Source organism: Lampetra fluviatilis, chromosome 77, assembly GCF_964198595.1.
Source record: "Lampetra fluviatilis chromosome 77, kcLamFluv1.1, whole genome shotgun sequence".
Classification (NCBI taxonomy): domain Eukaryota; kingdom Metazoa; phylum Chordata; class Hyperoartia; order Petromyzontiformes; family Petromyzontidae; genus Lampetra; species Lampetra fluviatilis.
The window spans coordinates 2,191,704-2,218,773 of record NC_136351.1 but is presented as its reverse complement, the minus strand read 5'-3'; the positions used below and the strand labels follow the sequence as shown (position 1 = coordinate 2,218,773).

General features: G+C 53.0%; 1 protein-coding gene across 1 annotated transcript; it reads left to right on the top strand.

The window, feature by feature from the left end:
• Positions 1–7,493: 7,493 nt before the first annotated feature.
• UBE2J1 (ubiquitin conjugating enzyme E2 J1) lies at positions 7,494–23,489 on the top strand. The gene is made up of 10 exons (XM_078884060.1): positions 7,494–8,062; positions 10,863–10,936; positions 12,623–12,754; positions 14,513–14,597; positions 16,909–17,014; positions 18,492–18,615; positions 19,397–19,508; positions 19,923–19,993; positions 22,767–22,862; positions 22,914–23,489. Exons 1-10 carry the CDS (start codon positions 8,032–8,034, stop codon positions 23,055–23,057), a joined length of 975 nt encoding a protein of 324 aa, XP_078740186.1. The 5' UTR covers positions 7,494–8,031; the 3' UTR covers positions 23,058–23,489.
• Positions 23,490–27,070: the final 3,581 nt, after the last annotated feature.

The window sequence follows — 27,070 nt, the reverse complement described above, 5'->3', positions numbered from 1 at the left end:
ATCACCGGTTCGCCCCTCCCCTCCACCCCGATTAGCCCCTCCCACTGCAGATGGGACGCTCTCATTGGTCCGCACAGAGTAAATCCCCCACTCACCCCTCCCTTCTGTCACCCACTCTCCCCTCCCCTCGGACTGCCAATGGGAGACTCCCATTGGTCCACAATGCGGGGAGGGGGGAATCCACCACTGGCCCCTCCCCTCCACCCCTCATCCCCGACCCTCACTGCAAAAGGAACGCTCCCATTCGTCCCGGCGAGCGCCACGTGTCGCAAAATTAGCCAATCGGAAGCGGAGGGAGTTTGCTTTGCGGAGTGCGGGGCGGGGGTTGGAGGGGAGGAGGGGCCACGTGGCGCAATCCTTAGGTTTCAATGACACGTGGCACTTACACACCATCCCACACCTATAGGGTTCAATGTTAATCACCGGGCTCCCATAGGGTTCAATTTAAATCACTGAGGCTTCTATAGGGTTCAGTGTAAATCACTGAGGCTCCCATAGGGTTCACTGTTAATCAGTGAGGCTCCCATAGGGTTCACTGTTAATCAGTGAGGCTTCCATAAGGTTCATTATTAATCAGTGAGGCTCCCATAGGGTTCAATGTTAATTACTGAGGCTCCCATAGGGGTCTGTGTTAATGACTTAAGGCATAGGGCTAAGTGTTTATCACTGAAACTCTCATAGGGTTCTGTGTTAATATCTGTGGCTCCTATATGATTCAGTGTTAATTATTGAGGCCCCCATATGGTTAAATGTTAATCACTGAGGCTCTCATAGGGTTCGGTGTTGATCACTGAGGCTCCCATGAGGTTCAATATTAATCACTGAGGATCCATATGCTTCAGTTTAAATCACTGATGCTCCCAAAGGGTTCAATGTTAGTCGCTAGGGCTCCCATAGTGTTTAATGCTAATCACTGAGACTCCCATATGGTTGAGTGTTAATCACCGAGACTCCCATAGGGTCAAGTGTTAATCATTGATGCTCCCATAGGGTTCACTGTTAATCACAGAGGCTTCTATAGGGTTCTCTGTTAATCACAGAGGCTCCCTTAGGGTTAATTGTTAATCACTGGGGCTCCCATATGGTTCACTGATAATCACTGAGGCTCCCATAGGGTTCACTGTTAATCACAGAGGCTCCCATAGGGTTCATTGTTAATCAGTGAGGCTCCCATAAGGTTCATTATTAATCAGCGAGGCTCCCATAGGGTTCAATGTTAATTACTGAGGCTCCCATAGGGGTCTGTGTTAATGACTAAGGCTTAGGGCTAAGTGTTTATCACTGAAACTCTCATAGGGTTCAGTGTTAATCACTGAGGCTCCCATAGGGTTCAGTATTAGTCACTGATAGTCCCATAGGGTTCAGTGTTAATCACTGAGGCTCCCATAGGGTTCAGTATTAATCACTGAGGCTCCCATAGGGTTCAGTATTAATCACTGAGGCTCCCATAGGGTTCAGTGTTAATCATTGAGGCTCCCATAGGGTTCGGTGTTGATCACTGAGGCTCCCATGAGGTTCAATATTAATCACTGAGGATCCATATGCTTCAGTTTAAATCACTGATGCTCCCAAAGGGTTCAATGTTAGTCGCTAGGGCTCCCATAGTGTGTAATGCTAATCACTGAGACTCCCATATGGTTCAGTGTTAATCACCGAGACTCCCATAAGGTTCAGTGTTAATCATTGAGGCTCCCATAGGGTCAAGTGTTAATCATTGAGGCTCCCATAGGGTTCACTGTTAATCAGAGAGGCTCCTATAGGGTTCACTTAATCACTGAGGCTCCCATAGGTCCACTGTTAATCACAAAGGCTCCCATAGGGTTCACTGTTAATCACTGAGGCTCCCATAGGGTTGAGTGTTAATCACTGAGGCTCCCATAAGGTTCACTGTTAATCACTGAGGCTCCCATAGGGTTCTTTGTTAATCACTGAGGCTCACATAGGGTACAATGTTAATCACTGAGGCTCCTATAGGGTTCACTGTTAATCACAGAGGCTCCCATAGGGTTCACTGTTAATCACTGAGGCTCCCATAGGGTTGAGTGTTAATCACTGGGGCTCCCATAGGGTTCAGTGTTAATCAGTGAGTCTCCCATAGGGTTCACTGTTAATCACTGAGGCTCCCATAGGGTTCAGTGTTAATCACTGAGGCTCCCATAGGGTTCATGTGTTAATCACAGAGGCTCCCATAGGGTTCGTGTTAATCAGTGAGGCTCCCATAGGGTTCACTGTTAATCACTGAGGCTCCCATAGGGTTCAGTGTTAATCACTGAGGCTCCCATAGGGTTCATGTGTTAATCACAGAGGCTCCCATAGGGTTCGTGTTAATCAGTGAGGCTCCCATAGGGTTCAGTGTTAATCGGTGAGGCTCCCATAGGGTTCAGTGTTAATCACTGAGGCTCCCATAGGGTTCAGTGTTAATCATTGAGGCTCCAACAGGGTTCGGTGTTAATCATTGAGGCTCCCATAGGGTTCTGTGTTAATCAGTGAGGCTCCCATAGGGTTCGGTTTTAATCACCGAGGCTCCCATAGGGTTCCCTGTTAATCACTGAGGCTCCCATAGGGTTCAGTGTTAATCACTGAGGCTCCCATAGGGTTCGGTGTTAATCACTGAGGCTCCCATAGGGTTCCCTGTTAATCAGTGAGGCTCCCATAGGGTTCACTGTTAATCAGTGAGGCTCTCATAGGGTTCAGTGTTAATCACTGAGGCTCTCATAGGGTCCACTGTTAATCAGTGAGGCTCTCATAGGGTTCAGTGTTAATCACTGAGGCTCTCATAGGGTCCACTTTGAATCACTGAGGCTTCCATAGGGTGCAGTGTAAATCACTGAGGCTCCCATAGGGTTCAGTGTAAACCACTGAGGCTCCCATAGGGTTCACTGTTAATCAGTGAGGCTCCCATAGGGTTCACTGTTAATTAGTGAGGCTCTCATAGGGTTCAGTGTTAATAACTGAGGCTCTCATAGGGTCCACTGTTAATCACTGAGGCTTCCATAGGGTTCAGTGTAACTCACTGAGGCTCCCATAGGGTTCAATGTAAATCACTGAGGCTCCCATAGGGTTCACTGTTAATCAGTGAGGCTCCCATAGGGTTCACTGTTAATCAGTGAGGCTCCCATAGGGTTCACTGTTAATCAGTGAGGCTCCCATAGGGTTCACTGTTAATCAGTGAGGCTCCCATATGGTTCAGTGTTAATCACTGAGGCTCCCATAGGGTTCGGTGTTAATCACTGAGGCTCCCATAGGGTCAAGTGTTAATCACCGAGGCTCCCATAGGGTTCAATATTAATCACTGAGGCTCCCATAGGGTCAGGTGTTAATCACCGAGGCTCCCATAGGGTTCAATATTAATCATTGAGGCTCCCATAGGGTCAAGTGTTAATCACCGAGGCTCCCATAGGGTTCAATATTAATCATTGATGCTCCCATAGGGTCATGTGTTAATCACCGAGGCTCCCATAGGGTTCGGTGTTAATCACTGAGGCTCCCATAGGGTTCTGTGTTAATCACTGAGGCTCCCATAGGGTCAAGTGTTAATCACTGAGGCTCCCATAGGGTTCGCGTTAATCACCGAGGCTCCCATAGGGTGCAGTGTTAATCACTGAGGCTCCCATAGGTTTCAGTGTTAATCACTGAGACTCCCATAGGGTTCAGTGTTAATCACTGGGGCTCCCATAGGGTTCAGTGTTAATCAGTGAGTCTCCCATAGGGTTCACTGTTAATCACTGAGGCTCCCATAGGGTTCAGTGTTAATCACTGAGGCTCCCATAGGGTTCATGTGTTAATCACAGAGGCTCCCATAGGGTTCGTGTTAATCAGTGAGGCTCCCATAGGGTTCACTGTTAATCACTGAGGCTCCCATAGGGTTCAGTGTTAATCACTGAGGCTCCCATAGGGTTCATGTGTTAATCACAGAGGCTCCCATAGGGTTCGTGTTAATCAGTGAGGCTCCCATAGGGTTCAGTGTTAATCGGTGAGGCTCCCATAGGGTTCAGTGTTAATCACTGAGGCTCCCATAGGGTTCAGTGTTAATCATTGAGGCTCCAACAGGGTTCGGTGTTAATCATTGAGGCTCCCATAGGGTTCTGTGTTAATCAGTGAGGCTCCCATAGGGTTCGGTTTTAATCACCGAGGCTCCCATAGGGTTCCCTGTTAATCACTGAGGCTCCCATAGGGTTCAGTGTTAATCACTGAGGCTCCCATAGGGTTCGGTGTTAATCACTGAGGCTCCCATAGGGTTCCCTGTTAATCAGTGAGGCTCCCATAGGGTTCACTGTTAATCAGTGAGGCTCTCATAGGGTTCAGTGTTAATCACTGAGGCTCTCATAGGGTCCACTGTTAATCAGTGAGGCTCTCATAGGGTTCAGTGTTAATCACTGAGGCTCTCATAGGGTCCACTTTGAATCACTGAGGCTTCCATAGGGTGCAGTGTAAATCACTGAGGCTCCCATAGGGTTCAGTGTAAACCACTGAGGCTCCCATAGGGTTCACTGTTAATCAGTGAGGCTCCCATAGGGTTCACTGTTAATTAGTGAGGCTCTCATAGGGTTCAGTGTTAATAACTGAGGCTCTCATAGGGTCCACTGTTAATCACTGAGGCTTCCATAGGGTTCAGTGTAACTCACTGAGGCTCCCATAGGGTTCAATGTAAATCACTGAGGCTCCCATAGGGTTCACTGTTAATCAGTGAGGCTCCCATAGGGTTCACTGTTAATCAGTGAGGCTCCCATAGGGTTCACTGTTAATCAGTGAGGCTCCCATAGGGTTCACTGTTAATCAGTGAGGCTCCCATATGGTTCAGTGTTAATCACTGAGGCTCCCATAGGGTTCGGTGTTAATCACTGAGGCTCCCATAGGGTCAAGTGTTAATCACCGAGGCTCCCATAGGGTTCAATATTAATCACTGAGGCTCCCATAGGGTCAGGTGTTAATCACCGAGGCTCCCATAGGGTTCAATATTAATCATTGAGGCTCCCATAGGGTCAAGTGTTAATCACCGAGGCTCCCATAGGGTTCAATATTAATCATTGATGCTCCCATAGGGTCATGTGTTAATCACCGAGGCTCCCATAGGGTTCGGTGTTAATCACTGAGGCTCCCATAGGGTTCTGTGTTAATCACTGAGGCTCCCATAGGGTCAAGTGTTAATCACTGAGGCTCCCATAGGGTTCGCGTTAATCACCGAGGCTCCCATAGGGTGCAGTGTTAATCACTGAGGCTCCCATAGGTTTCAGTGTTAATCACTGAGACTCCCATAGGGTTCAGTGTTAATCACTGAGGCTCCCATAGGGTTCAGTATTAATCACTGAGGCTCCCATAGGGTTCTGTGTTAATCACTGAGGCTCCCATAGGGTTCAGTGTTAATCATTGAGGCTCCCATAGGGTTCAGTATTAATCACTGAGGCTCCCATAGGGTTCAGTGTTAATCACTGAGGCTCCCATAGGGTTCAGTATTAATCACTGAGGCTCCCATAGGGTTCAGTATTAATCATTGAGGTTCCCATAGGGTTCACTGTTAATCAGTGAGGCTCCCATAGGGTTCACTGTTAATCAGTGAGGCTCTCATAGGGTTCAGTGTTAATCACTGAGGCTCTCATAGGGTCCACTGTTAATCAGTGAGGCTCTCATAGGGTTCAGTGTAAATCACTGAGGCTCCCATAGGGTTCAGTGTAAATCACTGAGGCTCCCATAGGGTTCACTATTAATCAGTCAGGCTCCCATAGGGTTCACTGTTAATTGGTGAGGCTCTCATAGGGTTCTGTGTTAAAAACTGAGGCTCTCATAGGGTCCACTGTTAATCACTGAGGCTCCCATAGGGTTCGGTGTAAATCACTGAGGCTCCCATAGGGTTCACTGTTAATCAGTGAGGCTCCCATAGGGTTCACTGTTAATCAGTGAGGCTCCCATATGGTTCAGTGTTAATCACTGAGGCTCCCATAGGGTTCGGTGTTAATCACTGAGGCTCCCATAGCGTCAAGTGTTAATCACCGAGGCTCCCATAGGGTTCAATATTAATCATTGAGGCTCCCATAGGGTCAAGTGTTAATCACCGAGGCTCCCATAGGGTTCAATATTAATCATTGAGGCTCTCATAGGGTCAAGTGTTAATCACCGAGGCTCCCATAGGGTTCAGTGTTAATCACTGAGGCTCCCATAGGGTTCTGTGTTAATCACTGAGGCTCCCATAGGGTTCAGTATTAATCACTGAGCCTCCCATAGGGTTCAGTGTTAATCACTGAGGCTCCCATAGGGTTCAGTATTAATCACTGAGGCTCCCATAGGGTTCAGTATTAATCACTGAGGCTCCCATAGGGTTCAGTGTTAATCATTGAGGCTCCCATAGGGTTCGGTGTTAATCATTGAGGCTCCCATAGGTTTCGGTGTTAATCATTGAGGCTCCCATAGGGTTCTGTGTTAATCATTGAGGCTCCCATAGGGTTCAGTGTTAATCATTGAGGCTCCCATAGGGTTCAGTGTTAATCATTGAGGCTCCCATAAGGTTCTGTGTTAATCACTGAGGCTCCCATAGGGTTCAGTGTTAACCACTGAGGCTCCTATAGGAGTCAGTGTTAATGTCTGGGGCTCCCATAAGGTTAAGTTTTAATCACTGAGGCCCCCATAGGGTTCAATGTTAATCACTGAGGCTCCCGTAGGGTTCGGTGTTATTCACTGAGGCTCCCATAGGGTGCAGTGTTAAGGTCTGGGGCTCCCATAGGGTTAAGTGTTAATTACTGAGGCCCCCATAGGGTTCATGTTAATCACTGAGGCCCCCATAGGGTTCAATGTTAATCACTGAGGCCCCTTAGGTTTCAGTGTTAATCACTGAGGCTCCCATGGGGTTCAGTATTAATCACTGAGGCTCCCATAGGGTTCAGTGTTAATCACTGAGGCTCCCATAGGGTTCAATATTATCATCTGGGGCTCTCTAAGGGTTCGTGTTAATCACTGAGGCTCCCATAGGGTTCAATGTTAATCACTGAGGCTCCCATAGGGTTCAATGTTAATCACTGAGGCTCCCATAGGGTTAAATGTTAATCACTGAGGCTCCCATAGGGTTCAATGTTAATCACTGAGGATCCCATAGGGTTCAATGTTAATCACTGAGGCTCCCATAGGGTTCATTGTTAATCAGTGAGACTCTTATGGGGTTCAGTATTCATCACTAAAACTCCCATCGGGTTCAATGTTAATCAGTGAGGCTCCTGTAGGGTCTGATTGTTAATCACTGAGGTTTCCATAGGGTCCACTGTTAATCACTGAGGCTCCCATAGTGTGGTCACTATGTGAGCTTCAACATAGGTTTGTTATAACAATAACAAACTATATGTCCTTACTTTTGCCCCCCCCCCCTGTATAACAATAACAAAGCCGCAACGTCCGAACTTATTTATGTTAAACAGGTCACATTCTGCCACATCATTATCAAAATTTATTCATTTAATTAATTTATGCGTTCGAGTTATTTAATAATTTCTTATTTTCAGGCGCACGCCGCGGCCACCTCGGCGCCGCGAGGACCCCGCCGCTCCGTCATCGGGAAAGGCCACGTCAACCACCACCACTACAACAACCACCACCACCATACCATCACCACGTCAACCACCACAACCACTACAACAAACACCACCACTACAACCACCACAACCATCACAACCACCACTACCACCACCACTACTACTACGACCCCCTAACCACCACAACCATCACAACCACCACTACCCCTAAACCACCACATTACCACCACTACCACCACCACACTACTACCACCACCACCACTACTACCACTGCTACCACTACCACCACTACAACCACTACCACCACCACTACTACCACCACAATACCATCACATCCACCACCACAACCATCTAAACCACCACCACTACACAACCACCACACTACCATCACCACTACGACCCCCTAAACATCACAACTACAACCACCACCACCACACTACCACCACCACCAGCTGTGTTGTAGTCTGGAGCGTCACGGCTCCTTGCGAAGAGTTTCGAGGAGGAGGCGGAGGAGATCATGGAGAGCCGCTACAGCCTGAGGAGCCCAGGTGGTGATGGGGGGGTGGGGATGGTGGTGGTGATGGGGGTGGTGCTGATGGGGGGGGGGGGTGGTGGTGGTGATGGGGGTGGTGGGGGTGGTGATGGGGGTGGCGGTGGTTGTGGTGGTGGTGATGGGGGGGGGGGGGTGATGGGGGTGGTGCTGATGGGGGTGATGGGGGGGGGTGGGGATGGTGGTGGTGATGGTGCTGATGGGGGTGGTGGTGATGGTGGTGATGATGATGGGGGGGTGGGGATGGGGGTGCTGATGGGGGTGGTGATGGGGGTGGTGGTGATGGTGGTGGTGATGTGGGTTGTAGTGGTGATGGGGGTGGTGGTTGTGATGGGGATGGGGGTGATGTGGTAGTAATGGGGGTAATGATGGTGGTGGTGATGGGGGTGGTGGTGGTGATGGGGGGTGGTGGTGGTGATGGGGGTGATGGTGATGATGATGGTGATGCGGGTGATGATGGTGGTGATGATGGTGGTGGTGGTGGTGGTGATGGTGGTGATGGTGGTGGTGATGGGGGGTGGTGGTGATGGGGGTGATGATGATGGTGATGCGGGTGATGATGGGGGTGATGATGGTGGTGGTGATGGTGGTGATGGTGGTGGTGGTGATGGGGGTGATGGTGATGGTGATGATGATGGTGATGCGGGTGATGATGGGGGTGATGATGGTGGTGATGATGGTGGTGGTGATGGTGGTGATGGTGGTGGTGGTGGTGATGGGGGGTGGTGGTGATGGGGGTGATGATGATGCGGGTGATGATGGGGGTGATGATGGTGGTGATGATGGTGGTGGTGATGGTGGTGATGGTGGTGATGGGGGTGATGGTGATGATGATGATGGTGATGCGGGTGATGATGGTAGTGATGGTGGTGGTGATGGGGGTGATGGTGGTGGTAGTAATGAGGGTGGTGGTGGTGATGGGGGTGGTAGTAATGGGGGGTGATGATGGTGATGATGGTAGTGATGGTGGTGGTGGTGATGGGGGTGATGGTGGTAGTATTGGGGGTGATGACGGGGATGATGAGTGTGATGATGGTGGTGGTGGTTATGGGGTGAATGATGGTGGTGGTGATGGGGGTGATGGTGATGATGGTGATGGGGTTGATGGTGATGCGGGTGATGATGGTAGTGATGGTGGTGGTGATGGGGGTGATGGTGGTGATGGTGGTGGTAGTAATGGGGGTGATGATGTTGATGATGGTAGTGAGTGTGGTGGTGATGGTGGTGATGATGGTAGTGATGGTGGTGATGATGGTAGTGATGGTGGTGATGGTGGTGGTAGTATTGGGGTGATGATGGGGATGATGAGTGTGATGATGGTGGTGGTAGTTATTGGGGTGATGATGGTGGTGGTGATGGGGGTGATGGTGATGCGGGTGATGATGGTGATGATGTTACTCAACGTGAGTGTGTGTTGCGTTCACGGTTAGCGGGTCACGCTACGAACCAGCGACAGCCATCATCTCAACCGGTTCTGGGCCTCCCCTCGGTCAACTCAGCCCTAAATGAGTACCTGGTGCAGTGTGAAACAGCAGTGCTGTACTAGGGAGACAAAGGTGGCCGGGCGTGGAGCTGGCTACCCCACCCCCTCGTGTGCCGTGCCGACCCTCATTGGTGCAGCTCACTAACAGCGCTTGCCCCTTCAGTCTGTTAGAGGCTATACGGGAGATCTTTGCCTATGTGTATAGAATGTATCACACTGTGTGTCTGCCTGTGTCTCCCTCTGTAACCTTGTCTCTCTGTGTCTCTCTGTGTCTCCCCGTGTCTCTCTGTGTCTCTCTGTGTCTCCCTGTGTCTCTCTGTGTCTCTCTATGTCTCCCAATGTCTCTGTGTGTCTCTCTGTGTCTCCCTGTGTCTCTCTGTGTCTCTCTATGTCTCCCCATGTCTCCCTGTGTATCCCTGTGTCTCCCCGTGTCTCTCTGTCTCCCCGTGTCTCTCTGTGTCTCCCTGTATCTCTCTGTCTCTCCTCGTGTCCCTCTGTGTCTCTCTGTGTCTCCCCGTGTCTCTCTGTGTCTCCCTCTGTAACCTTGTCTCTCTGTGTCTACCTGTGTCTCCCTGTGTCTCTGTGTCTCCCCGTGTCTCTCTGTGTTTCCCCATGTCTCTCTGTGTCTCGCCTTGTCTCTCTGTGTCTCTCTGTGTCTCCCTGTGTCTATCTGTGTCTGCCTGTGTTTCCCTGTGTTTTTCTGTCTCCCCGTGTCCCTCTGTGTTTCCCCATGTCTCTCTGTGTCTCGCCTTGTCTCTCCGTCTCTCTGTGTCTCCCTCTGTAACCATGTCTCTCTGTGTCTCCCCGTGTCTCTCCGTGTCTCTCTGTGTTTCCCCATGTCTCTCTGTGTCTCGCCTTGTCTCTCCGTCTCTCTGTGTCTCCCTCTGTAACCATGTCTCTGTGTGTCTCCCTGTGTCTCCCTGTGTCTCCCCGCGTCTTTCCTTGTCTCTCTGTAACCTGGTGTCTCCCCTTCTTTCTCTGTGTCTCTCTGTGTCTCGCCTTGTCTCTCCGTCTCTCTGTGTCTCCCTTTGTAACCATGTCTCTCTGTCTCCCTGTGTCTGTGTCTCCCCGTGTCTCTGTGTCTCCCCGTGTCTCTCTGTGTTTCCCCATGTCTCTCTGTGTCTCGCCTTGTCTCTCCGTCTCTCTGTGTCTCCCTCTGTAACCATGTCTCTGTGTGTCTCCCTGTGTCTCCCTGTGTCTCCCTGTGTCTCCCAGCGTCTCTCCTTGTCTCTCTGTAACCTGGTGTCTCCCCTTCTTTCTCTGTGTCTCCCCTTGTCTCCGCGTGTCTCTCCATGTCCCTCCCCGCCCATCTCAGCCGTGAAGCGACTGATGAAGGAGGCGCAGGAGCTGAGGGAGCCCACTCAGCACTACTTTGCTCAGCCACTCGAGGTGACTTGGGGCGTGGGGAAGGGGGGGCACACGAGTGCAGTACAACACAGGCGTGCGGTGGCTACGCTTGACATGTGTTGGAACTTCTATCGCACCACCTCACGTAGCTGACCGTGGCCAATCGGAGTGCGTGGGGTGGACGGACAACAAATGAAACACAACAACAAGGAGTTCTAAAGAAATTATTTTTCAATTCAATATAGTGTGGTGTATAGCAGTATTGTGTATAGTGGAGTGTATTGTGTAGTGTATCGTAGTGAATATTAGTATAGTGGTGTAGTAGAATAGCGTTCCCCCCCACCCCCACTTCTCACATGAGGCACGGGTTCTCACCGGGTACTCAGGCGTCCTCTCCCACGCGGATAAAGCAACTCCGGTTAATCGGACCGATAACGCCTTCGCTCGCACGTAGAGCAAGACAGAGCTTAGGTAACGCGGTCGGACTCTCGATTATCGGCACTAATGAAGGGGAGGATGGATGCCCGCGGATAATTCAAAATCGCGGATAATCCAATGAACATAACCATTTTCCTCGGATCCACTATGCCTAAAACCACTAACGTTAGGTGTTAAATTATGTTCGAGTTGAGAAAATTGAGAACGAATACGAACGACCGACCAATCCATGCGCCTTCTCAGTGATAATAACACTTCCCTGCGCAAGAATGCTCCACCCACTGAGTGGATGATAGCATAGCTACAGCCAATCAGACATCAATAAAACTCAGCCCACTGAGTGGATGATAGCAGAGCTACAGCCAATCAGACATCAATCAAACTCATCCCACTGAGTGGATGATAGCAGAGCTACAGCCAATCAGACATCAATCAAACTCATCCCACTGAGTGGATGATTGCAGAGCTACAGTCAATCAGACATCAATAAAACTCAGCCCACTGAGTGGATGATAGAGAGCTACAGCCAATCAGACATCAATAAAACTCAGCCCACTGAGTGGATGATAGCAGATCCACAGCCAATCAACATCAATTAAACTCAGCCACCCACTGGCACCTACTGTACTGTAGAGGCGATCACGTGAATTTCGGATTAATCGGAGCAGCAGCGTATTCGTTCGGTTTAAGCACCGTGTGTGACTTGTAATGATCGCTTCTGAGGATAACAGCGTTGCATAACTGTGTTCAGGTTATTGATTTTGGCTCAACGGAAATTCCCACGGGTTATTAATACGTATCAAAATCTCAAGGGTCCGCGGTTAATCTGCAAGTCGGATAAAGCGCACGCTGACAATCGACAGTCCGCCGTAGTTGGTAGTGGACATCTCTCTGCGGCCTTTGTGCTCCGTGTCTGCAGTTTGTCCTACTCCTCCTCCTGGCGGGATCTGTGAGTCATCGTCATCATCATCGTCGTCGTCTCAGAGGACGATGATGGTGGTGGTGGTGTTGGCGGTGGTGATGATGATGGTTTGTGCCAGGCCATGTGCACCTTGACGTCACCGCCACTTAGTGGCGAATTGCGGTTGTTGATGATGGTGGGTGATGGTGGTTGTGTTGGTGCTGATGTCCCCGTGTCTCCCTGCGTGTCCCTGCGTCTCCCTGTGTCTTTCTGTGTCTCCCCCTGTCTCCCTGTGTCCCTGTGTCTCCCTGTGTCTCTCTGTGTGTCGCTGTGCCTCCTGCTGTCTCTCCCTGTCCCCCCGCGTGTCCCCGCATGTCCGGGCGAGGCAGGATAATCTGTTTGAGTGGCACTTCTCGGTGAGGGGACCCCCGGACTCGGACTTCGAGGGCGGCATTTACCACGGCCGCATCATCCTGCCCCCAGAGTACCCCATGCGGCCGCCCAGCATCATCATGCTCACGGTGGGGGCACGCACCGGGTGACTCTGCCTGTCTGTCTGTGTGTCTCGACCTGTGTATGACTCCCTGTCTCACCTGTGTGTATATGTGTGTGTGACAAGGCTGTAGCCCGTGAGTCAACATTGGGAGGAACGGTAGTGTAGTGGTTAGGGCGCTGCGCTACAAACCTGGCGACCCGGGTTCGATTCCCTCTCACGGCCAACACCAGTGACGATTATCTGAACCGGTCCTGGGCCTCCCCTAGGTCGACTCGGCCTCAAATGAGTGCCTGGTGCGATGTGTAAACATCGCCACTAGGGAGACAAAGGCGGCCGGGCGTGGTGTTGGCCACCCACCCCCTCGTGTGCCGTGCCGGCCTTCATAGGTGCTCGCTAACAGCACTTGCCCCTACAGTCAGTTAAGGCTATACAGGGATCTTTATCTTTGTGACAAGGCCGTAGCCATTGAGTCAACATTGGGGGGAACCAAATCTTCCAAGGGGTCAAGGTGTCCCCCCCCCCCCCAGAAAAAAAATCGAAATTTGAAAACTAATTTCCTGCCATTTCCCGCCTAAATTTTTAAAAAATTCACTAATACATAGGATGGACTTTTTTTTTTACAATAATGTCTAATAGTGTATTGTATTACATTGCTCTGTTTTTTCTTTTTTTACCTTTTTTTGTTTCATTGTATGTAATGGCACAATAATATGAACAGAAATCTATTTTATATACATTTTTGGGGGGTACATTTTGAGCATATTTGAATATTTGGGGGGATGTGCCCCCCGCAAGAAATAGAATTATGGCCTTGGTGTGTGATGACCTGCGTATGACTCCCTGTGTGTGTCTACCTGTGTGTGTCTACCTTTGGGAGAGAGTGGAGAGTTTCCCATACTTGGGCAGTGTGCTCATGACCGGCTCCGGTTTAACAGCAGAGGTCTGACTCCGAATCAGTCGAGCGGCATTAACTTTTCATCGGTTGCGTAACGCTGTGTGGAAGCTACCTGGTCTGTCGCTCCGCACGAAGCGTCGTGTCTTCTCGGCCACAGTCATTCCCTCCCTTCTCTATGCTTGCGAAACGTGGACCCCCCGAATGGAGCATCTTCGCCGGTTCTAAACATTTAGGCTGGCCTGCCTACGATCCATCCTGGGTTTAACCAGGCTGGATTGTGTGAGGAGCTCACAAATCCTTGAAAGATCTGGGCAAAGTCCCATCGGTGAGCTCCTCCGGCAGGCAAGGCTGCGTTGGCTGGGTCATGTAGCCCGCATGCCCAGCCACCGCATGCCTAAACAGCTTTTGTTCGGCCGGATCGAGGGGGCTAAACGGGTGCGGCACGGGCTAGAGAAGAGATGGAGTGATGTGGTACAGGAGGACGTGGAGCTGAGTGGACTTGCCGATGATTGGTACCAGCGGTGTGTCAAGATCGGCCTCTGTGGAGGAGGCTCGTGAAGGACGCTACTGGGCAGTTGGAGGCAGTCGCCCTCCAACAACAACGGAGGGCGGAGGAGCGACGCTCACAACAACGAGCGGAGCGCCGGGTGGCTAAAGCACAGCAAGTTGGCACAGTAGGGGGCACAGGTGGTGCATCAGCCAGTCATCTCAGTCAATCGACCCGTGGCACCTGGGTCTGCCCCGTGACCTCCTGCCAGCGGGCGTTCGACACTTCACGTGGCCTCAAGGTGCACATGGCCTGGCACAAGCGTCGTGGTGACGTCACCGCCACTTAGTGGCGAATGGCGGTTGTTGTTGTTGTCTCTGTGTGTGTACATCTCTGTACAGGCGAGCGGGAGGTTTGAGGTCGGGAAGAAAATCTGCCTCAGCATTTCTGGCCACCACCCCGAGACCTGGCAACCTTCATGGAGCAGTGAGACTCACTCACCCACTCACTCATCAACTCACCTCACTCACCCACCCACTCACTCATGAACTCACCTCACTCACTCACCCACCCACTCACCAACTCACCTCACTCACTCACCCACTCACCTAATCACTCACCCACCCACTCACCCATCAATTCACCTCACTCACCCACTCACCTACTCACTCACCCACCCATCCATCCACTTACTCACCAAACCACTCACCCACCCACTCATTCACCCATCTACTCACCTACTCACTCACCCAACCACCCATCTACTGACTCACCAACTCACCCACTCACTCACCAACCCACCAACTCACCCACCTACTCACTCACCCACCCACCCATCCTCTTACTCACCAACCCACTCACCCACTCACTCACCAACCCACCAACTCCCCCACCCACTCACCCACCCACCCATCTACTCACCTACTCACTCACCCAACCACCCATCTACTTACTCACCAACCCACTCACCCACTCACTCACCAACCCACCCACTCACTCACCCACTCACCTACTCACTCACCCACTCACCCACTCAAGCATGGTTTGTGTGTAGTATACATGGATTTAGATGCATATGCATATCTTCGTGTGTCTTTGTGTGTGTATATCTGTAATATGTATGTATATCTGAGTATGATGATCTGGTGATTGCTGCACACTCAGAGGAGGAGTTGGAGGCACTCCTGGAGCTTGCCACTAAGAGGTGTGGGGCCTTACCATCAGCCCCACCAAAACTAAGCACCTGTCTGGGTATTTTGTACCATCAGACACTCCACCCCCACAACTCCCAATTGGTGATAGGGCAGTTGTGGAGAGAGTGGAGAGTTTCCCATACCTGGGCAGTGTGCTCATGACAGGCTCCGGTTTGACAGCAGAGGTCTCACTCAGAATCAGTCGAGCGACATTATCTTTTCATCGGTTGTGTAATTCTGTGTGCAAGCTACCTGGTCTGTCGCTCACCTAATGGAACATCTTCGCCAGTTAGAAACATTTAGGCTGGCCTGCCTACGATCCATCCTGGGTTTAACCAGGCTGGTTTGTTTGAGGAGCTCACAAATCCTTGAAAGATGTGGACAAAGTCCCATCGGTGAGCTCTTCCAGCAGGCAAGGCTGCGTTGGCTGGGTCATGCAGCCTGCATGCCCAGCCACCGCATGCCCAAATAGCTTTTGTACGGCCGGATAGAGGGGGTTAAGCAGGCATGGAACGGGCTAGAGAAGAGATGGAGTGATGTGGTACAAGAGGATGTGGAGCTGAGTAGACTTGCCGATGACTGGTACCAGCGGTGTCAAGATCGGCCTCTGGAGGAGGCTCGTGAAGGACGCTACCGGGCAGTTGGAGGCAGTCGCCCTCCAACAACAACTGAGGGCAGAGGAGCGACGCTCACAACAATGAGCGGAGCCCGGGCGGCTAAAGCACAGCAAGTTGGCAAAGTAAGGGGTACAGGTGGTGCATCGGCCAGTCCTCTCAGTCAGTCAACCCATGGCACCTGGGTCTGTCCCATGAGGGGCCATCCATTTAGTAGGTACGCAAAAGTCTGTCAAAACTTGACCCCTCCCCCCCTCCCTGTACGCACACGTACTTTTTACACCCCCCCCCCCCCCCTGCGTATGTACACTTGACACCCCCCCCCCGAATCCTATATAACAGCTGATATTTAATCCACACAGAAACGATCAAGGATTAATATTATTAACGTGTTTAAGCAAACATAGTCCATTGCTGGACTATCTAACTCATTTGAAGGCCAATGTAGACAAATTATCGAGGCTTCACCCCCCCCCCCTCCGCTCGTTTTCTATGCGTACATACATTGTCAGTAGACGCCCCATACGCAAGCGTACGCATTTGGTTTAACCCCCCCCCCACCCCCCTGCATGCGTATGTACTAAATGGATGGCCCCTGACCTCCTGTCAGCGAGCCTTCGACACTTTGTGGCGTCATAGTGCACCTGGCCCGACACAGGCCCCGTGGTGACGTCACCATCACTTAGTGGTGAATGGCGGGTATTGGTGTATCTGTTTATTTATGTATCTGTGTGTGTTTATCTGTGTTTTTGTGTATACCTGTGTGTATCTGTGTGTATGTGTGTGTACCTGTGTGTATGTGTGTGTATGTATCTGTGGGTGTGTGTACCTGTGTGTATTTATGTGTATGAATCTGTATCTGCGTATGTATCTCTGTGTGTATGTATCTGTGAGTGTGTATGTATCTGTGTGTATGTATCCGTGTGTGTATCTCTGTGTATCTGTATGTATCTGTGTGTATGGATCTGTGTGTGCGCGTGGTGTGTGCAGTCCGCACAGCGCTGCTCGCTCTGATTGGGTTCATGCCGACCAAGGGGGAGGGAGCCATCGGCTCCCTGGACTACTCAGCGGAGGAGCGGAGACAGCTCGCCAAACGGTACGCACACACGCACAAACATGCACACGTACACACGCTCACGTACACGTACACACTCATACATACACACGTACACACGCACAAACATGCACACGTACACACGTACACACTCATACATACACACGTACACACGCACAAACACGCACACGTACACACGCACACGTACACACTCACACGTACACACTCACACGTACACACTCACACGTACACACACGTACACACACGTACATACACACATACACACATACACGCACAACAACAACAACCGCCATTCGCCGCTAAGTAACGGGACGTCACCACGGCGCTTGTGCGAGGCTATGTGCACGTTAAGGCCACGTGAAGTGTCGAACGCCGGCTGGCAGGAGGTCATGACTCTCAGACAACGCGAACTGTGGAGGATTTCTTTATTTCTTAATTAGGGCGCTTCACGCAGATAACTTGGTCAGGGATGACACACAAGTGGCACAACGTGAAGGCAGCGACGACGCGAAGACAGAGACAGCGTGAAAACAGTCGACCCCTATCCCACGGCAGCCCTGAACCTTGCCTCTTGCCTTCTTTTATCCCTGGCGTGGCCCTCACTCCGCTCCTGGCCATGTCCCCGTTCTCGAACTCTCTAGCCCACTCCCGAACTTTCCAGATGGTTTTCCCCTTCTCATAACTCGCCCTCTATTAATCTCCACTCCTGTAATGATCACTGGGCCACACAATGTCCCTGCACCCACACTGTCTCCACACACGCACTGTCTCGACACACGCACTGTCCCTGCACCCACACTGTCCCTGCACCCACACTGTCTCCACACACGCACTGTCTCTATACATGTACAACACAGTAGCTTTACTACACAGTACATGCACTGTACTACACAGTACATGCACTGCACTACACAGTACATGCACTGTACTACAACGTACATGTATTACACTGTACCTGTACTGTACCACACAGTACCGGTAGTACAGAATACACATACTGTATCACACAGTACATGCACGCCGTGCCTCTCCCAGGCCGGCCTCGCACTGTGACATCCAGCGATGTCACTAAACAATTATACAAATTGTTCATAAGATGATAGTGGTTGAGATAATAAAATAGTGGTGTTGTTGTTCAAGTGGTGATGTAGTCATGGATGATGGTTAGAAGGGAGCGGTTGAGGAGAATTTGGGGGTAGTGGTGGTGAGGTGGCGGTGGTGGTGGTGGTGGTGATGATGATGGTGGTTGTGGTGGTAGAGGAGGAGGAGGTGGTAGTGATGAAGGTGGTGATGGTTGTGGTGCAGGGGGAGGTGATGGTGATGATGATGGTGATGATGGTGAAGGTGGCAGAGGTTGTAGAGGAGGTGGTGGTGGTTCTGGTGAGGTTTTTCTCACACCCCATTGTGCCCCACCCCCCCGTGCACCCCCCTTACCTCCCCCCCGTGCCCCCCTGTGCCCCTCTCTTTACCTCCCCCCCCCCTCCTGTGCCCCCTCTAGCTCTAGAGAGTTTGTGTGCGAGGGCTGTGGGGAGCGTTTGAGGGTGGCGCTGCCGGAGGCAGCCGAGGGGCCCAGCCCGGACGACAGCGAGGCTCACGAGCTGGCTCGGCAGATCAGCTTCAAGGTGACTCACTCGCTCGCTGGCTGGCTCATTCGCTGGCTGGCCCACTCGCTCACTCACTCTTGAGCTGGCTCGGCAGATCAGCTTCAAGGTGACTCGCTCGCTGGCTGGCTCACTCACTTTCTGGCTGGCCCACTCGCTCACTCACTCTTGAGCTGGCTCGGCAGATCAACTTCAAGGTGACTCGCTCGCTGGCTGGCTCACTCACTTTCTGGCTCACTCGCTAACTCACTCTTGAGCTGGCTTGGCAGATCAGCTTCAAGGTGACTCACTCGCTTGCTCGCTCACTCGCTCACCCACTCACACTGACACTTGCTCACCCACTCACTCACACTGACACTCACCCACTCACTCACACTGACACTCACTCACCCACTCACTCACACTGACACACACTCACACTGACACACACTCACCCACTCACTCACACTGACACCCACTCACTCACACTGACACTCACTCACCTACTCACTGACACCCACCCACCCACTCACTCACACTGACACTCACCCACTCACTCACACTGACACCCACTCACTCACACTGACACTCACTCACCCACTCACACTGACACTCACTCACCCACTCACTCACACTGACACCCACTCACTCACACTGACACTCACTCACCCACTCACTCACACTGACACTCACTCACCCACTCACTAACTCGGCTGCCAAAGCAGAGGCGGTGATGAGCACTGCTGCCCCCTGCTGGGGCTGCTACCTGCTGAGACTGCCCCTTGCTGGGACTGCCCCCTGGTGATTCCCGGTGTTGTTGCAGCCGGAGGCGACCGGGCCAGGGACACAACCTTCAGAGGGCAGCAGCAGCAGCGGCGGCAGCGGTGGTGGTGGCGGTATTGATAGCGCCAGCAGTGGCAGCATCACTACCACAGGTGGGCACGGCTGTGGTGGTGATGCACACAGAGCCCGTAACGCACGGTGCACGGTGGGTGGATATAGGTGGGTAGGTGAGTGGGTGGAGGGGTGGGTGGGTGAGTAAGTAGGTGGGTGGAGGGGTGGGTGAGTGGGTGGAGGGTTGGGTTGGTGAGTGAGTGAGTGAGTGGGTGGGTGAGTGGGTGGGTAGTTGTGTGGGCCAGTGGGTGGGTGGATGTGTCGATGGCTGAGTGGGTGGGTGGCTGAGTGGGTGGCTGATTGGGTGGGTGGGTGGCTGAGTGAGTGGGTGGCTGAGTGGGTGTGTGGCCTGGTGGGTAGCTTGGTTGGTGAGTGGCTGGGTGGTTGGGTGGCTTGGTGTGTGGCATGGAGAGTGATTAAGTGAGTGGTGAGCGAGTTGTTGTTGTTGTTGTTAGGTCCATCCCCTTCTGCAAGTGAACCCCAGGAAGAGAGCGGAGAATCGGGAGCTCAGAGACTCCGTCCACCGGTAACTCACAAACTCACCCACCCACCTACCCACTCACTCACCCACTCACTGCCCCACTCACTCAGCCTTCCACTCACTCACTCACTCACAGAGGCTGTTCTTGGCATCGCTGGTCATTGGCAAGTCCACTCTTCTCTAGCCCGTGCGTGCCCGTTTAGCCCCCTTTATCTGGCAAGACAAAAGCTGTTTGGGCATTAGGTGGCTTGGTTTGCGGGCTACATGACCCAGCCAACGCAACCTTGTCTGTCGGAGGAGCTCAACGATGGGACTTTGTCCAGATCTTTCAAGGATTTGTGAACTCTTAACACAATCCAGCCTGGTTCAACCCAGAATTTATCTTAGGCAGGTCAGCCTAAATTTTTCTAACCAGCGCAGATGTTCCATTCGGGTCGTCCACGTTTCGCAAGCATAGAGAAGGGAGGGCATGACCGTGGCTGAGAAGACCTGGAGCTGTAGATGGTGGGAGTGGGCCTCTCGCTTTTTCTCAGACAGCCGGAACACCTCCTCCGTCAGCCAGGGTCTCTGACGAGGTTTGGACCGTGTACCCAAAGCAGCCATTGCAGCCGCTTGAGTCACAGTCCTAAACCTTGCTTATTTTCCCTTGGCATCAGGAGGCGTGGGGGACTATGCCAACCCCAGCTGCAATCGATGATGAAATTCTCGCTTGCAACTTTCATTATCTAGCTGAAACCAGGCCACTGCGTTTTAATGGGAGCCTGGGTGTACACCCATCATTAAATAGTCCAGTAAATGTTTTTGCTTGGACCCGGCGTGCATCCATGATGTGGTGTAGATGCACCGATGCCAGAACAGTGTGTTGGTAATTACAAGCCCATGGGCTGCATAGAAGTCTAGCAGCCTCCGACCGTTGTTATTGAGCTGATCTGGCCCATACCTTCTAATCACTGCAGACCAGTTGCCAGCATCATGAACCACACGGGCATTAAAGTCATCCAACAGGAAGACTCTATCCCGAGGGGCGACTTTAGCTTGCACTTGTAACAGGAGGTCATAGAAAGCATCTAACTCATTGGTCTTGCCTGCATCCCTCCACTGATGTTCATCTTCGATGGGGGCATAAGTAACACGACCACTACTCCTTGCCTCTGGTTAATGGGAAGGTGAGCCCACAGTAGCCTGGGGCTTCCAACTGCCCACACCTCACCACCACGCTCCCACGCCCCCTTCATTATTTTGTTCAGAAGAAGAGCCACTCCCTGTTGTTTCGCAGTCTCCTGCCCCAAGTAGAGGACTGTCCACCCCTCATGATGGCAGGAGCCAGATCTAGTCCACCAGACCTCCTGAATACTGCAGAGATCCAGGCGGTACCAGTCCAGCTGCCGACAGAGGAGTGGCAGCCTCTCTTCCGCAGTGAGCTTTCGAACATTCCACGTGGCCACCGACAGTGGCTTTTTGCCATTTGTGGCTTTTTGCCATTTCTGGAGGAACTCCGAGGGTACGGATTCAGTCTCCTGGCTCCGCCAACATGGGATGTCATAGACACCTGTCCCACCCGGGGCCTCTCACACGAGCTTAGTTCGATATTTAGCACACGTTTTCACGGTCGTTAAATTGAAGGTGGAGGGGTTGTCAGTCTCTCGCACCCATCCAGAGCACCCATTGGCCGTTGTGGTGGCTACAAGCGCCATGAGGGTAATAGCCAATTGGATTTGGCCGTTCCCCCCCATGGCATTGTTCACCACATCGTTAAAGTCCGGCACCACTCAACCAGTCACCCACCCAGCCAGCCAGCCAGCCAACCGCCCATCCAGCCAACCGCCCGCCCACCCAGCCACCCACCCAGCCACCCGCCAACCCAGCCACCCGCCCGGCCACCCAGCCACCCGCCCGCCCACCCGGCCACCCACCCAGCCACCCGCCAACCCACCGACCCCAGCCACCCACCTAGCCACCCACCCCGCCCACCCAGCCACCCCGCCCAGCCACCCAGCCACCCACCCAGCCACCCACCCACCCAGCCAGCCAGCCAACCGCCCATCCAGCCAACCGCCCCGCCACCACCCGCCACCCACCCCACCCAGCCACCCGCCCACCCAGCCACCCGCCCGCCCACCCGGCCACCCACCCAGCCACCCGCCAACCCACCGACCCAGCCACCCACCTAGCCACCCACCCGCCCACCCAGCCACCCGCCCAGCCACCCAGCCACCCACCCAGCCACCCACCCAGCCACCCACCCACCCACCCCAGCCACCGACCCAGTCACCCACCCAGTCACCCACCCCGCCCGCCCAGCCACCCGCCCCACCCATCCACCCACCCAGCCACCCACCCAGCCACCCAGCCACCGACCCAGCCACCCACCCAGCCACCCACCCAGTCACCCACCCGCCCAGCTACCCGCCCACCCATCCACCCCACCCCACCCCAGCCACCCACCCACCCAGTCACCCACCCAGCCACCTGCCCAGCCACCCGCCCACCCCACCCAGCCACCCCGCCCACCCCACCCACCCACCCACTCAGTCACCCACCCAGCCACCCACCCAGCCACCCAGCCACCGACCCAGCCACCCACCCAGCCACCCACCCAGTCACCCACCCCGCCCAGCTACCCGCCCACCCATCCACCCACCCACTCAGCCACCCACCCACCCCACTGACTCAGCCACCCACCCAGTCGCCCAGCTACCCACCCACCCATCCACCCAACCCAGCCACCTGCCCCACCCAGCCACCCAGCCACCTGCCCAGCCACCCGCTCACTCTCCCTCCATCTCCCCCCCCCCGTCCCATCCTCACGTGCTTACAGTCGCCAGCCAGCACGGAGCCCCGGCAACGCGTGGTCACCACGGCCCACCACCGCCACCACCTCCTCCTCTTCAGCAGCAGCAGCAGTGCAGCCCGGCGGGGGGGCGCGGGGGGGAGGGGGGCGCCGAAGTGGGGGAGGAGGCGGGGAGCGGGGGACCGAGGGGAGGGGCCGTGGGGGGGGCGGGGGCTGGCCTCCTCCCTACTGGTGGCGCTCCTCGCGGTGGCCATCGCCTTCCTGGTGCTGCGCAGAGCACTGCTGGGTCGGGCGTTCGACGACGGATACGGAGTGTGACGCATGCGTGGTGTGAGTGTGACGCACGGTGTGTGTGTGTGTGAGTGTGACACACGCACGGTGTGTGTGTGTGTGAGAGTGACGCACGGTGTGTGTGTGACGCACGCACGGTGTGTGTGTGTGTGACGCATGCATGGTGTGTGTGTGACGCATGATGTGTGTGTGTGTGACGCATGCGTGGTGTGCGTGTGTGTGTGACGCATGCGTGGTGTGCGTGTGTGTGTGACGCATGAGTGGTGTGCGTGTGTGAGTGTGACGCATGCGTGGTGTGCGTGTGTGTGACGCATGCGTGGTGTGCGTGTGTGTGGCGCATGCGTGGTGTGCGTGTGTGATGTATGCACGGTGTGTGTGTGTGTGACGCACGCACGGTGTGTGTGTGTGACGCACGCACGGTGTGTGTGTGTGTGACGCACGCACGGTGTGTGTGTGTGTGTGTGACCCACGGTGTGTGTGTGACCCACGGTGTGTGTGTAACGCAAGGTGTGTGTGTGTGACGCACGCACGGTGTGTGTGTGACGCACGCACGGTGTGTGTGTGACGCACGCACGGTGTGTGTGTGACGCACGCACGGTGTGTGTGTGACGCACGCACGGTGTATGTGACGCACACACGTTGTGTGTGACGCACGCACGGTGTTTGTGTGACGCACGCACGGTGTTTGTGTGACGCACGCACGGTGTGTGTGTGTGTGTGACGCACGGTGTGTGTGTGATGCACGCACGGTGTTTTGACGCACGCACGTTGTGTGTGTGTGACGCACGCACGTTGTGTGTGACGCACGCACGTTGTGTGTGTGTGACGCACGCACGGTGTTTGTGTGACGCACGCACGGTGTTTGTGTGATGCACGCACGGTGGGTGTAACGCACGCACGTTGTGTGTGTGTGACGCACAATGTGTGTGACGAGTCGTGTTAAAGAGTGTGTCTGTGTGCGTGTCTGTGTATGACTGTGTGTGTACGTGTGTATATGTGAATGAGTGTGATTATTGGTATCATGAAATCATTTCTGAATTATTCACGTAGCGAGCACTTCCACACACTTGTGTCTCAATCGAGACTCAGACCCTGAGACCCGGTCTCCCTGAGTCTCTAGACCCTGAGTCTCTATACCCTGAACACACAGTTTGCTTGAGGCTCTAGACCAGGGGTCGGCAACCAAAATAACAAGAAGAGCCATTTCTTTCCAATTCGGTACAAAATTCAGTATTTCAAGAGCCGCAATGCATCTATGTACATACTGTACATACGTATATATCGTCAAGAAGCAGCCCGTAAAGAGCCGCATGCGGCTCCGGAGCCGTAGGTTGCCGACCCCTGCTCTAGGACCCTGAGTATTTAGAGCCTGAGACCCGATCTCCCTGATTCTACAGACTCTTGAGACCCGGTTTCCCAGAGTCTGCAGACCCCGGGACCCGATCTCGCCGAGTCTCAGATCCCACTAATATTCTCCCCCTCTCTACATTCTTAATCGCGTATTTAATGACATCACCATGTACTGCTTGAGGCCCAATTACTATTTAAGTCTCAAAAGCAACAAAAGCTGTATAGACTGTCGGGGCGAGCGCCATTAGCGAGCGCCTCGGGGCCGTCCATAAATGACGTCACGCACCTGGGGGTGTCAGACATTTGTCACGATGTGTGACGAGGGGGGGGGGGGTTGAGAAGTGTGACGTCACATCAAAATGCGCAACTTTAAATAAATATAGACAACACGTTCTACTTAATTAAATATACTTTTTAACAAATGTTTTTCTCCTACAATGACAATAGTTTAAAGCGATTTGGAGCATGTTTTTATATTTTTTTGGGGGGGGGGCAGAGCTGTGACGTCATATTTGAGGGGGGGGGTTTGACTTTTTGTGACGCCGTGACGAAGGGGGCGGGGGGGGGGGTCAAAAATCGTCCACAATCGCGTGACATCATTGACGTCATTTATGGACGGCCCCGTACGCTTTATTTTTAATAACCCACCAGGCCCTCATTTAATGCCGAGTGGACCCTAGGGGTGTAGGCCTAGGAGCCAGCCTGTGAGTCCCCACGTCACGCGTGTACATTGTGCCGTGGATGGACTCGACCCCCCCGGGCATAGGAACGTGGAACTTCCATCGCTTGGGGCGCGGCGCGGCATTGCGCGCAACGCACGCGGCGGGAGTTGCCGTCCGCCACTTGGGTGGCAGCGTGGTGACTGTCACCACGGCGCTTGTGCCAGGCTAGGTGTACCTCGAGGCTATTTAGGTGAAGTAGAGGAGGCTGTCGCAGCTGGTAGGCGGTCACAGGACGGACCCAGGTGCCAGGCTAGGTGCAGCATGAGGAGATCACGGGATACACGCAGGTGTCTATGGGTTGACTGCCGTGCCAGGCTAGGTGCAGGAGGAGGTCACAGGACACACCCAGGTGTCTATGGGTTGACTGCCGTGCCAGGCTAGGTGCAGGGGCAGGAGGTCACGGGACAGATCCAGGTGCCTGTGTGGTGTTGCTTGTGCTGATCTTCGCTCCCCCTCGTGGCTCGGCATGTGAGGAAATCTGAATAAAGAAAAAAAAATTAACCCGTAAAAACAAAGTTTTTCACTATACATCCTTTATATGCGTGGCATCGGTTTTATTTTATTATTCATTTCTGTTTTTCTTGAGTAAGAGTTTCATTTTTATCACATTGGTATTTTAAATGAAATATGAAAAAAAAAATTTCCTAAAAAGTGGAAAAAAAAAGTCACGAAAATAAATTGTCACGCACAACGAGTCTGTGTGCAAAATGTCAGCTCGATTGGATCACGGGAAATGGGTTAAAAAACGACCGAAAGATGTGCACGGTCGTAAGCGCGCAAGCAAGCAAGCAAGTGAACTTAATTTAAAGGATTTAAAAATAAACAACCTGTTTTCTCCCACTGGCACAACCGTGCCATGCCGTGACACCCTTGTTCCCCCCACTGGCACAACTGTGCCGTGCCGTGCCACCCCCGTCCCCCCCGCTGGCACAACCGTGCCCCTGCCGTGCCGAGCCGGGCGGCTGTTTTTCCACAGCCGCCGATGTCACGCTATGGTGAATGAGCGTTCGACTGCGTGAGTTTGTGAAGAGTTGAGTGGTACGGGCTGGAGAAGAGGTGGAGCTGATGTATGAGTGGCACGGGCTGGAGAGGTGGTGGAGCTGATGTGGTTACAGGAAGATGTGGAGCTGAGTGGACTTGCCGATAACCGCTACCAGCCATGTGAAAGTCGGCCCCTGTGGAGGAGGAGGAGGCTCCTGAAGGACGCTGCTACTGGGCAGTTGGAGACGGCGAACCTCCATGGAAAAGGAGGGCAGAGGAGCGACGCTCACAACAACGAGCGGGGCACCGGGCGGATAAAACGCACAGTCGGGGGCATAGGTGGTACATCTGCAACAGGTCATCAACATTGCATACCTGTCGTGCCCTACCTTATAACAGACTAATTCAGACCTCGTTGGTCACCTCGTTGGTCACCCTGATGAATCTCAACGTTCATCCTACAAAGGGAGAAACACATATAGACTCTAGTTCTCTGTACAAGAATACGGGTACACCGTATGGGTTGACAGATTGGTTCCATACTCTGGTTCTTTCGGTAAAGTCACATAGGTATAAAATAAAATAAATCACGACGTTTCGGGCGGGAAAGTATACTTTCCCACCTGATGACGTGACTTTACCGAAAGAACCAAAGAGTATGGATTCATGCATTCACGAAAGCTTCAAATCAAGATTGGTTCCAGTGAGGTCAAATTAGGCAAATTGTATTCCACCGAGGAGCATATAAATGTGTGTAATTTATGTGAAAGAAGACTCGGGCCCTTTTCTCTGTTAACCAAGGTAAGGTCTTTATTTCACGGAACGGGTCCACATCTTCATCCTCGCTCTCTCCAGCGATGTTCCCAACTTGGCCACCCACGACCCACCCACTCATCCACTCGTCCAACCACCCACTACTCACCCACCCACTACCCACCCACTCACTACCCACCCACTACCCACCCACATCCACCCACACATCTACCC